This window comes from Dermacentor andersoni, chromosome 9 (genome assembly GCF_023375885.2).
Source record: "Dermacentor andersoni chromosome 9, qqDerAnde1_hic_scaffold, whole genome shotgun sequence".
Taxonomy (NCBI): Eukaryota; Metazoa; Arthropoda; class Arachnida; order Ixodida; family Ixodidae; genus Dermacentor; species Dermacentor andersoni.
The window spans coordinates 56,193,799-56,206,488 of NC_092822.1; the positions used below are offsets into that span (position 1 = coordinate 56,193,799).

The 12,690-nt window shown below is 43.6% G+C and overlaps 1 protein-coding gene across 1 annotated transcript in view; it reads left to right on the forward strand.

Annotated features, from left to right (window-relative positions):
• Positions 1-12,690, forward strand: part of LOC126528061 (calcium/calmodulin-dependent protein kinase type 1-like) — a 75,659-nt gene that overhangs the window by 39,044 nt on the left and 23,925 nt on the right. The window contains exons 4-6 of the mRNA XM_050175919.2: positions 1,403-1,541; positions 4,162-4,285; positions 7,396-7,471. Coding sequence (XP_050031876.1) covers positions 1,403-1,541; positions 4,162-4,285; positions 7,396-7,471 — 339 coding nt within the window. The remainder of the gene's footprint in view (positions 1-1,402; positions 1,542-4,161; positions 4,286-7,395; positions 7,472-12,690) is intronic.

Consider the following 12,690-nt stretch of genomic DNA (forward strand, 5'->3'; position numbering starts at 1 on the left):
TGCCACCCATTGGCGCAGAGCTTAACCAGCCAAACAAAGAGCTGATATTGCTCCAACCAAGTGTAAAACATTTTAAACGTTTATAAACTGTGTTAACGATTACACTAATGCGAAAAATTTACACCAGCAGCAAAGAAGAATACATTTTGTTACTGCTACTGTGTGTGGTTGAGCTCTGTGCCACCAGGTGGCTGCACCGTGCATACCATTCACATTTGTGCTTCTGCTCATCCTGTGAAACGACATGCAAGGGGACACGACCAGGCCCTGTCCCCTTGTGCTTGCATTTGTGCTAATACCGTACTCGCAAAACGCTATTGCGTTAGTAATCTTCTGGTGTAAAGGGACGGCCGCAAACGCGCAAATCCTGGTGCCGATCGGATAGCGGCAGTCCGATGCGCCGCAGCCAGTCCACTCATCTGCTGCCTTGCAGAGGGACACGATGTCGCAGCTTGACATATTGCCAGTCGCTACTTTTGCAGTCCACAGCGCAACAAAGTGGAATCATAGTTCTCGCGAAAAGTCCGAGACCAACTCTGACCGCGGAGCTCTCGTCGAAATAGAGCACGTTGTAACACTAGCAGACGACACTTGCTGTGTGCCGGAAGTGCTTAAGTGTAGTGAAAATTGTTCTTGTGCATTCTCTTTCTGTTACTTTTTTTTATAAAAACAAATGAACTAACATTCCAACTATTACGAACATCGTTTGTTCACCATAAGGCTGGAAAAATTATTGATGACACGCCCTGGGAAGCCAATTGGATAGCTCGCCCACATGCCGTCAATTGGGTGATTTACATCATATGGGTAGGGGCGGCGGAAAATTCCGCCGAGCAGTATGCTGCGATCGGCAGCGATGTACATTTTTAGAACCTTATGATAAATAACGCACTTTGCGCAGAATGCTTAGATGCGTCAATTAATTATCAGAAGGACCCACTCTAACGACTCAGTACATTTGTAGAAAATCGTCAAAATCATTTCAGGTTCCCTTTAAAGACCGTGCAAAGAGCGATGGAATGAAGTATGTTAGGCATAACGCCAAGAGATAGGAAGAGAGCGGTGTGGATCAGAGAGCAAACGGGAATGGTCTATATTTTAATTGACATTAAGAGAAAAAAAAATGGAGCTTGGCAGGCCATGTAATGAATAGGATAGATAACCGGTGGACCATTGCAATTAAAGAATGAGTGCCAAGAGAAGGGAAGCCCAGTCAAGGACAGCAGAAAACTAGGTGTGGTGACGAAATTAGGAAATTCGCAAGTTCAAGTTAGAATCGGTTGGCGCAGCACAGGGATGATTGAAGATTGCAGGTCTTCATCCTGCAGTGAACATAATATAGGCTGCTGCTGCTGCTGATGATGATGTTTAAAAGGCACTAATTCTATAATTCTCCTTGCAGTGTTACAGGGGGCGAGCTTTTTGACCGCATTGTCGAGAAGGGGAGCTACACAGAGAAGGACGCCAGCGACTTGATACGGCAGATTCTTGAAGCTGTAGACTACATGCATTCACAAGGGGTTGTCCATAGAGACCTGAAGGTACTTTCCTTTTGCACGTTGTGTCTGTGCGTATTTGGTGTTGTGTTTCCGGCAGCATTTGCACAAACCTGGCAGAGCCATCGAGCTAGGTTGCTCCGCCAAGTTGGACACTGGATGTTGGCTTCACATGAGGGCTTGACGGGTTTGGCTGAGGCAAGTGGCCACTCCACTGAGTGGTACTCTTCCTGTTAACTTAAGGACAGTCATGTATGGAAACAGCTGTTTTTCAACAGCAGACAATGCCTAAGTAGCTGAACAGTGACTGTAGCACTGCACATGAACTAGAAAAAATTAAATGTGTGCCGTAGTTTGGTTTGACATTTGGGAGCAAGAAGCAGAAACCAGAGCACCTTACATAAATACCCATATGCACATCATTGCTAGTGTCTAGATGAAGTTGTAGCCCTTCACATCATTCAGTCCACACAGGAACTTGAACATAGTAAAGAAAATTGACAGAAAAATTTCATCTGTCTGTTAATGCTTCTCTGTGCACATGAATCTGTTCACATTTACTGACTTTACTGTTCTATTGACTTTCTAGTTTGGTAACTTTGTTACTTTACTAGGGCATCCTGAAATGACATGGTGCTATGTCACAGGATGAATTCTTGGCATGTCTCAACGCCATTGCATCACAGAAATTGGCTGATGTAAGATTTGCACTCAACATTCAACTTGCCTTTGCGATAACTTGCTTACCCCAATTTTCTGTTCCTGATGCTTAGCAGCAGTTGTTCTATGGGCTGCATTGTGCTATGTTGCCCCTACATATTTTGAAAAGCCCCTGAAGAGCTTCAACATAAATATAAACCTTGCTGTCGCTTTCGATGTGTTGCGTTTGCCTTTCTACCTGCCTTTTTCTTTGTACTTATGCTGTGGCTCCCAGGTTTGAAGCAGTGCGCCATGATCTTAATTCCTTTGGTGCAACCAACGTGTGCGTTGCAGTCGTGTAAGGTTCATGTATTTGACACGCAGTATGCTCATTCTGAAACATGTTGGTACTGCATTAAGTAGGCTGAATTGTTTGTCTTGATCAAAATGATGCTTTCTCTTGCAAATGATGCAGCATTTTTAGCCTGTTTCCATCAATCAGCTAATCAGCCACAGTATTGCTTTAGCACTCAGTAGCTTGTTTGTGATGTGCACTAGAATTGTACCACCACAAGGGAAGGGGCAATGAAAGGAATGCAAGAAGAATAGTGACACAACAACATGCTGGCTATTAACTAGCCTTTGTTCTCACATGCACAAGTATGTGCATGCAGAACTATGCCATAATTGTTACAAAACAAAGAACGGTTAAGATGCAAGCAAAATAAGGGCATGCATTTATTCATATCAGGTGTAGAGTCACTTGCTTTTGTGACAATGCAATAATAGGCTTACCCACAGCTATCTTACCAGATTGCCAGATTTTGTGATATAGGGTGGCTCAATCTTGGGTGAGAGTGTTCTTACCTTTAAATGCCACCTTCGTGCATTTGAAGGTTGCACTGCTGTGTGTGGCAGTACAGTCAAAACGCGTGATAACGAAATCCCGCTACAGCGAAATTCTCATGACAACGAATTATTTTTGTATCCCCGGCGAACACCCATAGGATTCAGTGCATTTCGTACCTCTCGACAATGAAATGTCGCTGTACTACAGTACTGCATCAAGAATATTTGCTGGAATGTAACCCCACGTACATATTACCTACTCGCACAAGGTTAGCAGGTTCCAAAATGGGCTCAAATATGATTGCTTTGCACTAAAACTGCGTAAAATACTACCATATTACACTTGCGTGGGTTCCGCCATTTTTGTTTACAAAACCAACCAAGCACAGGAAGCAATCACGTGCGCTGGAAACACATCATGGCCACCATCTTGTTTGATGATTGCCCGTTCGAAGTGGCATGCATGTTGCTACCGACATGTGACGACGATTTTTTCGCATCTAATGCAGTGCGTAATGTGTGTCTTATTGCAGCAAAAAACAAGGAAATCCACATCCCACGGACAGGGAATTGTTTATGGCACTTGAGATGGCAGTCGCAGCATAGAATGCTACGCATCGGGCCGTGATTGAATACGAATGCCTTGCTTCAAGAACGCTCGTTTTGGTGCCACCTGAAGGCATTGCGTGTGGATTCGGTGCCGGACGTAGATTTGTGTGAAGGGTCCGTAATCTCAATCGATTGCCTTCGGCTATACAAGATACGATCACGTCGGCGCCTCCGGGTGACAGCGTGCACCGTAGAAATGCTGCTGCATGCATGAAGCGCTGTTGCTCTGCATCCGGGCCCGAGTTACGCAAAATCTCGCAAAAGCGACCGAACCTCTGTAAGCAACTGAACGAGAATACTGCTTGACAGCAGTGCTGCCACTGCTGATAGACGCATGCGGTGCACTTTGTACTGTTGGCAATGCGGTCCTATATCTTCGAGCAAGCTTGCCAATGTAGGCTAAAGGAATTTGGCAGTAAACATCCCTTCTCCGATGCATTACCTGTCTGTGTTGTCTCGTTTCACAGCAACAAAATTCTTGTGAAAGCAAATTTTTTCGCATTCTCCTCCGATTTCATTATTGTGAGGTTCAGCTGTATTGACGTGCACTGCCTTTGGTATTGTGCAGCCCGAAAACCTGCTGTACTATAGTCCGGATGAGGAGTCCAAGATAATGATCAGCGATTTCGGGCTTTCCAAGATGGAAGACTCTGGAATCATGGCGACGGCATGCGGAACCCCCGGATACGTCGGTGTGCTACCTCTCTTCGTATTCTTTCTGTTTGCTCACTTGTCTGTTTGTTTGCAGCTCGTTTAATGCTGACAGCCGTTATACAGATCACGAACGGGTCTTTGAATAATGCCTTCCTTTGGTAGGGATTCGGTTGGCGGGTCACCACAAAATGCCATAGAGCAGGAAAAAAAGAAAGAGGTCCTTGTGTCTGGGCGGTGTTCAAACTCAAGCTTTCAGTTGTGAGCTGGATGTTCTTTTTGCTGAACCATGACAGCTCCTTTTTGTTTATTTGTTACAGAGTAGCAAAACTGAAGCACTTGCTGTAGAACCAAACAGCATAATTCAGTGGTCAGGCAAATTTAAACATACATTGATAGCTCATACAGTGTCTGGAAGGCAGGACAGCATTGAAGCAACCAATATAGTGAGCTGGAAAACGTCAGGGCCGGTAAAAGAGCCATAAATTGTACTTAAAACATTTCCTTTCAAAGTGGTTTGTGCCAAAGTGCCTACAAAGTGTCATTAAAGACCATGTACATGAAGTACAAACTCCAGGTAGCAGATGTCGCAGCAACCATCACCACGTAGTATAAGACAAAGCATGGACTTGTCTTGGACTATGATTTTCAGCTACGACTGCATAGTTTCTCTGCAAATGGTTCAAAGTGCAGCTCTTCTTCGTCTTCTTTTTTGTTATTTATAATGCTGGTTTGGACTAGCTAATTCACCGTTCCAGTGACAATGGAAACAGCATAAAGACACCTTTGCTTGTGTTGGACTACAACTGCGCCTTTCCACGTCCTTGTCTTTTTCATTGTTTCGGTGATGACTGCGACCTTTTTCCTTTTTTCGTCTTGCCGTGTCGCATTTACGCATGGTGCGGGGGAAGTTGTTTTGGCTGCAAATTATTCTGAGCTTGTACACCTTGTCTTTAGCAATTTGATGATAGACCTATTTGCCACTAAGAGGACACACACAAAAATGAAGACGCAATGACGATGCAGTGGAGGCAATTCCAGCTGATAAATTTTGGGTTCGAGTTCATGATTAGGCAAATACATGCATGTGGAGGCTAATCGAAACTCTTGAGGCAACCAGTGGTCAAACACTCTTGTCTCTAATCGATATAACAGAAGTGATGCATCACTTATACAACAAGAGCTCTTCTTCCTGATATAGTGCGATTTCATAAGCTCGCATGCAATCTGATTCTTGCTTTTGCCGAGAATCTGTATCTTGCTTAACTTGGTTCACGCCTGTCAGGCCTTGCAATGCTTGGACAAATGCGACACAGCATTTTTCTTTAGATTTAGGTCATGTTTCTGGGCTGGTTTATTTGTACAGTGCTTGATCTATCTGACATAGGACTTGCTACCCGTAAGGGGACTTTGATATTTTGCTCCTGTGGCACATTTTTCATAATTGTGCCATGTTTTCTAAAGAAGCAAAAATCAGTATGCCTGCTAATTAATTGGAGTGCACCATATAAGAAAGAAACAATCTAGCTGCATAAAGGATATAGTCGACTTCCATTGATTCGACCCTGACAGGACTGGCAAAATTGATTTAATTATCGAGTAGGTAAAATAAACAAGGTGCAGAAGAAACTAAAACACAAGACTGATTCACTTGGCAGTATTTGCCCGATTATAACACGTCCCCGAATGAAATGCTCACCCACTTTCCATGTGCTCAAAGTATAAAACTAACATGGAAATGACATTAAAGCTCATAAACTAAGTAAAAATTTAGTGCGCACCTGATTTTTTAGCAAGAAAAATGGGCAAGGGCCTGCTGTGTGTTGCACTCTGATGGCCGGATTTTCTAAAGTCAGCTTTGCTCCATTACATTCGTATTATTTGCTAAATCATACGAAATCTGCAGAGGCAATTTTGGTATTGTATCCGATTTCATCGCACAGGCAATTTCTGGCACAACTTCCTTCGAAAAAAAAAGCACATGTTACAATTAGCTAAATATCATCATCGGAAATTGTGATCTACTGTTATTGCTTGGAGGTCACCCTAGGGCAGGCCGCAAATGGGAATTCTCGATGGGAGATGATGTGTGTTCCTCCTAAACTCCGTTGACACTAGGGGCGTGCAAATGTTCGAAACTTTCGAATAACGAAATAGAATGGCCACTGTTCGTAAATGCAAATATTTTTCAAACGCTTTTTTGAATATTTCGAAATGTCAACTGTGTCGAATTAAACATAAAATTGGAGCAAATGTGCGGTACATTTTCACTCCAGCAGGCATAGTATAGACATAACACATAAGAACTTCTGTAATGGAGCAGGCTGTGTTGCTTAGGTAGCCATACTTTACGGGCTATTCTGCAATCATTTCCACTCTCTGAAGAGTCCTGTGCATATAGAGGAACTACTGTTGGACCATTTGTCATTGAACACGCCATGGAACACTTCATACCATTTCCTGGCGCTCTTTGGCTGTTATTGGCCCTTACGCGATTAAACCCCATACATCATCAAACTATTGTTTGCACCTAATGCTCCATTTGTTCTTTTAAGAAACGCTTCATAAGATAATATGTAGTGACAGAAACATGCTAACTTCAAGGTTACTATGAGGTGAACATCATGTTATTTTAATTGCGATAGTGGCTGTTCTTATGCAAAGGCTATTCAGTATTAAGTTTGATTTGCTTCTGGCATTATTCAATTCATATTCAATTCGGTCTCAAAATTTGCTGTTTGCACACCCCTAGTTGAGATGACACTAACACTAATGGGGTCACTATTGCAGGTGTCGCAGGGATCAGGCGAGTATGTGCTGACTTCTTAAGTTCGAATAATCCAGTGAAGGACAATTTTAGGATCGAAATAATAAAAGTTAGGGCACATAGAAATGCGTGGGCACCTGCCAGGACCTTCATTCAGGATCGAATCAAGCAAATAATTGAAATAACCGGAGTCGGAACTAACGGAAGTCTACTGTACATCGATTCTGTTATATCAGTGAGAAATTAAGTTGTTTGACTGCTGGTTGTCTCAAGAGTTGTGATTAATCTGCGCGTGCACATATTTGTCTACTCATTCATTCACATCGGTGTATTTCGTGAGGCTTTGAAAGCGTGTATTTAATTGCCTGCGCTGCTTCTTTACAGCTCCAGAGGTTCTAGCTCAGAAACCTTACGGAAAAGCTGTCGATGTCTGGTCTATAGGAGTTATCGCCTACATTTTGTGAGTAACTTCAGTGTATATGTTACTATTTTAATATGTACAGGAGACGCGCTTCTTACAGTGGTGCCATATTATCGAATGTAGATATAGTATGATACCAACAAGCAATAAGTGTTCATGCTAGCTGGCATGTGCTCTCTCTAAATTTTTCGTTTTCAGGATCAGTTGACAGTTCATACTTTAGGGGTAACATTTTGCTTGAATATTAAGGAAGGAAGCTAGCTAAACAGTGTGAAATCTCACTTTGTTCATATTCATTTTCGTGCCTGCAGCATATGGCAATTTCGGGATGCGTGCATACAAAACGTGTGTGTGCATGCTTTCTTAGACTATTAACTTCATCCTTGCATTTTCCTGAGTTATATTTAGAACTGTTGTTACAAATTGAGTATAGAGGGAATTTGCTTTTTCGTTTCCCACCAAATTGCCCATTTTCTCAGATGAAGTATAGTAGTCAAAATACCATTCACTGTAATAAATATTTTGTTACAAATACAGCGGGCTTTCATTGAATGGAACCTCAAGGGACCAGGCTAATAAGCTCCGTTTATCAGAAGTCTCATTCGCCGAGAGGTTGAGCTCAAGGGTAGACAGCAAGATCATTTTTTAAAGGGGCAGATAGTTTATTGTTAACAGCAGAGAATAGGTAGGGCTTTATCTGATTAGAAGGGTTTTTCGAAGTTTTTACCTGCATGAACAGGCTGATTAGAGCTAGCAGCACATAACACATTTACAAAAAAGAAAGAAAAAGTCATTTAGTACAAAAATTGCTGCTTTAGTGCAGCAACCACTCTCGAAGTCATTGATAACTTTGATCTCTGTCTCCTTTGTGAGTGGATAGTGCAAGTGTCTTTGTGCAGCCCTCGGAAATGATAAGCCAACTCTCAGCGCACCAATGTTGCCAACACAAAGAAACCACAGCAAGCCATGAACACGATAGAGACACACTAATTACGAAACCAACGAAAGCCTGCAAAAGCTTCCTCGGTGGTAACGTAGAGAACAGGCGAGAAAACCTGAAAAGAAAACAAACATTAACAGCAATGCCTGTTGCAGCACTGCTCAGATCAGCCACTCAATTTCATTTGTGGTAATATTTTTAGTTCCATTTACCTTCCGTTTGAAAAAATGTGTTTGCACTTACCAAGCTCTTTCTTGCATTGTCTTAATGCAAAACCAACCAATCATGTGATTGTTGTTCTGTTTAAGCAATTCCAGTTTACCGAGATTCTACTGTATAGTACTGTTTAAACAAATAATTCTTATCTTCAGTATAGCTTTGAAAAGGCCAGCACCTGCTGCCACTGCAAAAATAAGGTGTATGAGTGAAAGCTTACAGTAAAATTCACCGGTCGTGTGCCAGTCAGAAAACACAAATGAGTGAGAACTTCGTGGTGATTGTTTGTCAGATTGCTGAATGAGATGTCAGTTTTCACATGTCTGAAAAAAAATTTACATGCGTACACGACACGTAATCATAATATACCATATGGTAAACCATGCCGTCAAAAATCATGTAATACACCATATACAAAACGGTACCACTTGTTTGCATGTACCTGCCCTTACACGTAGCAATTGTGCGCTTATGAGATGACTGTGTGGGCAGGCATCTTGTGGTAACAGTTTGAGATATTAGAAACGAGATAGAAATCAGTTTTTCCTGCACCCACAACTAGAAACAGCCCGTGTTACAATACAGAATCTAAAGCTTGCACGTGCGGGTATGAGCAAGATGAAGTGCGAATACTACTAGCCGCCAAAGTCGCACCTGGATCTGTCACACCTGCTGATGCATTGACCCACGATTTACTTGGAACATGAAGCTCGTTCGAATGAACAGGTCCTTTGTTTACCGTAAAAACCCGCATATAATACGAGTTTTTTTTCCTATTATTAGCTTCCCAAATTTTCTCCTCATACTACATGCAGATCTTGACAAAGATTTCAGTCAGAAATTGGGGCTAAAAGTTCTAGTTTGATTATTGTTGCGTGGCAATGGCTTCGTTTCATTATTGCTGCACGGTTACGGCTTGGCTTTCTTATTGCTGCGGGGCTACGGCTTGGTTTCGTTCTTGCTGCGTGACTACTGCATCGTTTCTTTATTGTTGAGTGCGCACCTTGGCAGCACACGTGCAAAGCACGCTTCGCGAAGTGCATCTTTTTTATTCCGCATTGAAGGACCAAGATGTAACAGTACCCGGCTGCTTTCAAGAGAAAGGTTGTTTTAGGCACACAGGACACCGGCAGCAATGCGGTCAGGAGGCAGCTTGGCTTCGACAAGGGAACGATTAGTGGGTGTTGTCGACAGAAGGAAGCCCTTTTCGCGTGCAGCAGAACGCGAAGAAGCTTTTGCGGCCCGAAGAGTGGGACATTCCCGGAAATCGAACTTGCCTTGACGGAGTTCGTACGCCGACAGCGAGCCGCGCATCTAGCTGTGAGCGTGGAGCTTATGCAGGCAAAAGCTAAGGAGCTTGCAAGATAAAAAGGGCTACCGAGCTCCGCCTTCAAAGCGAGCAAGCACTGGATTTATTGCTACATGTGCCATGCTGGATTTTCCTTATGCCGCCGAACTTTGATTTCGCGAAAGCTGCCCGAATCATTCGAAGAGCTGCTTGTGGATTTCCAGTGCAGGTTATTTTGCTGCGCAAATCCCAGAACTTCCAGCTAGGGCAAATCGGCAATGCTGACCAAACGGCGGTTTATCTGGACATGCCATCACCCCTCACCGTGCACGAAAAGGGCTCTAAACAAGTTTATGTCCGGCCCACTGGCAACGAGAAAACGCGAGTTACCATCATGTTGTCGTGTACGGCAGACAGACCCAAGCTCCCGCCCTATGTTATCTTCAAGCACAAGGCAGTGCCTAAAGGTGAGGAGCTGCTAAGAAATGTGGCCGTGAGATGCCATGAGAAAAGCTGGATGAACGAGAATATTGTGCTCGATTGGATAAAGTCCGTCTGGTGTAGGCGGCCTAGCGCACTGTTGTCGTTCCCATTTATCCTCGTGCTGGATGCATTTCGTTGCCATTTGGCCAACTCAGTAAGAGGCTGTTGTGCGAAACCAGCACTGAACTCGTCGTCATCCCGAGTGGGATGACGTCTCAGCTGCAGCCTTTAGATGTTTGTGTGAACAAGCCGTTCAAGGACGTGGTCAAGTGGTGTTACGTAGATCGGATGTGCTCAGGTGAGCCTGCAGTGATGCTGACCTGGTGGCTGAAGTGGGCTTCGCCAGCCACGAGATGCAAGTGGATTGTGGACACATGGGCTAGCATACCAGAGGACCTTGTGTGTCGCGCATTCAAGAAGTGCGGCATCTCGAACGCTCTCGATGGCACAGAGGATGAGTACCTCTGGGGCTGAGGAAGACAGCGATTGAAGTGCGGAGTTCAAATTAAATAAATGTTTTCCTCGAGTTTTCCTAACTCGTATTATATGCAGATAAAACTTTTTTTTCCCATTTCGCGTCCCAAAGATTTCACCTCGTACTATATGCGGGCTCGTATTGTACGTGGGTTTTTACGGTATGTGACTCGAGCAGGAGGTTGTGGACGTAGGAAAACATAGTCACTCAAACACTGCCTTTATTCTTCATCTTCCTTGCCTTCCGTCCACTGTCCATCGCACACTGTTCCGTATTCCCCCTCCCCCCAAGAGAATGTGAGCAACAAACTACATATGTGGGGAACAACGGGAAGCTGATAAACGAAACCAAAAAATGTGCACTTGTCCAAATTGTCCGAAGATAGCTCGGTAATCTCATCATCTTCATAGAAAAGCACAGCTGTCCGATGGCGTATAGCATCGCTCTGGTGGGCGAGGCTGGCCGTAGCGTTCCATGCGACATATGAGCGCCTCGCACATGAATACAGCTAGCGTCACTGCTTGTGCACTTGTCACAAATGAATAAGTTTGGGCCACCATGTAACATCGACCGATCGGCTTATTGTTGATGCCTGTAGGGACCAAATGGTCCCTACAGGCCTATACTTGTTCCAAGACTCTGATTTATCAAGTGCTATTGGCATTGGCCCACTTGTTGCAACTGGCATTGCCTGTACATAAAACAACTAGACAAAAGTGAAGTAGAATTGGAAAAGTTCATTCCATGGCCTACCAGGCAACAATATGTATCTAGACTTTTCGCCATTCCACCTGTTGAGGTTGCAATGAATACCAATGGAACTGAATGACCTAACCAGCTTTAGTCATCTTTGAATAACTGTTTGTGTACACAAAATGCAGTCTTTGTTCAAATTTCGTTCCACTTGGAATTTCAGCAAGACAAAACAGATAAGAAACGATGGAACAAATGAACCAACGTAGCTAGTAGCTGTGCCTGCTGCGTCTTCTGGCCTGGCCGTCACATGCCATTACTTTTGTGAGGCCGCTGCATGAAGGCGCCATCGCTACCGCCACCACATGAAAATGCCTCTGTGCCCGGTGCCTATACAGCCATGTTACAGCAAAACCTCGTTAATTCGACTCTCATTAAATCAAATAATTCAAACTCGTCCTTTGGTCCCGGCAGGTGTAGGCATTATTTAATGCAATGAAACTCGTTAATTTGGGCGCATTTGACCACACATTGGTTAATTTGGACAACTCTTGAAGCTCGGCAAGCACGGTGCGCCACAAATGTGTGACGTAAAACAGCAAAAGTGGCATTCACCGAAACGAAGCAGCTGAGATAGCATCACCATAGTCATCAGGGGAAATGTGCGTGATTGACAGCAATGCCAGAACGCTTCGTGCCTATTTGTGCAGGGATATGCGCGTCCACCACGCATATCACCACATTGGTCGCGTGCCTTCATGACTGTGCTGCGCCATCCATGATTGTGTCAATAGCGGCTGCAGTTGCGGCAGTAGTTTCGCATTGACTCTGTGTGCGCTTCGGCTGCGTGCCTTCATGACTCTGTAGTTGCCATCCATGATCATAATATTCATGTGATCATTGATCATTGAATATGATCATTGAATGTTATGATCATTGATCATTATGAATATTATTATTCAATATGATCATTGAATATGATATGATCATTGATCGTATGAACATTGCACTATGAGTAGTGTGCTCGTGAGTCAGTATGCGAACTTATGCTTTGTATATTTGTTGACATGGTGGCAGATGCAAAACACATTATTATAGCTTGCTTTTAGCAAATATGCATTCACAAGTGCATAATGCAAATGCTTGCGCCTTTTTCTATGTGG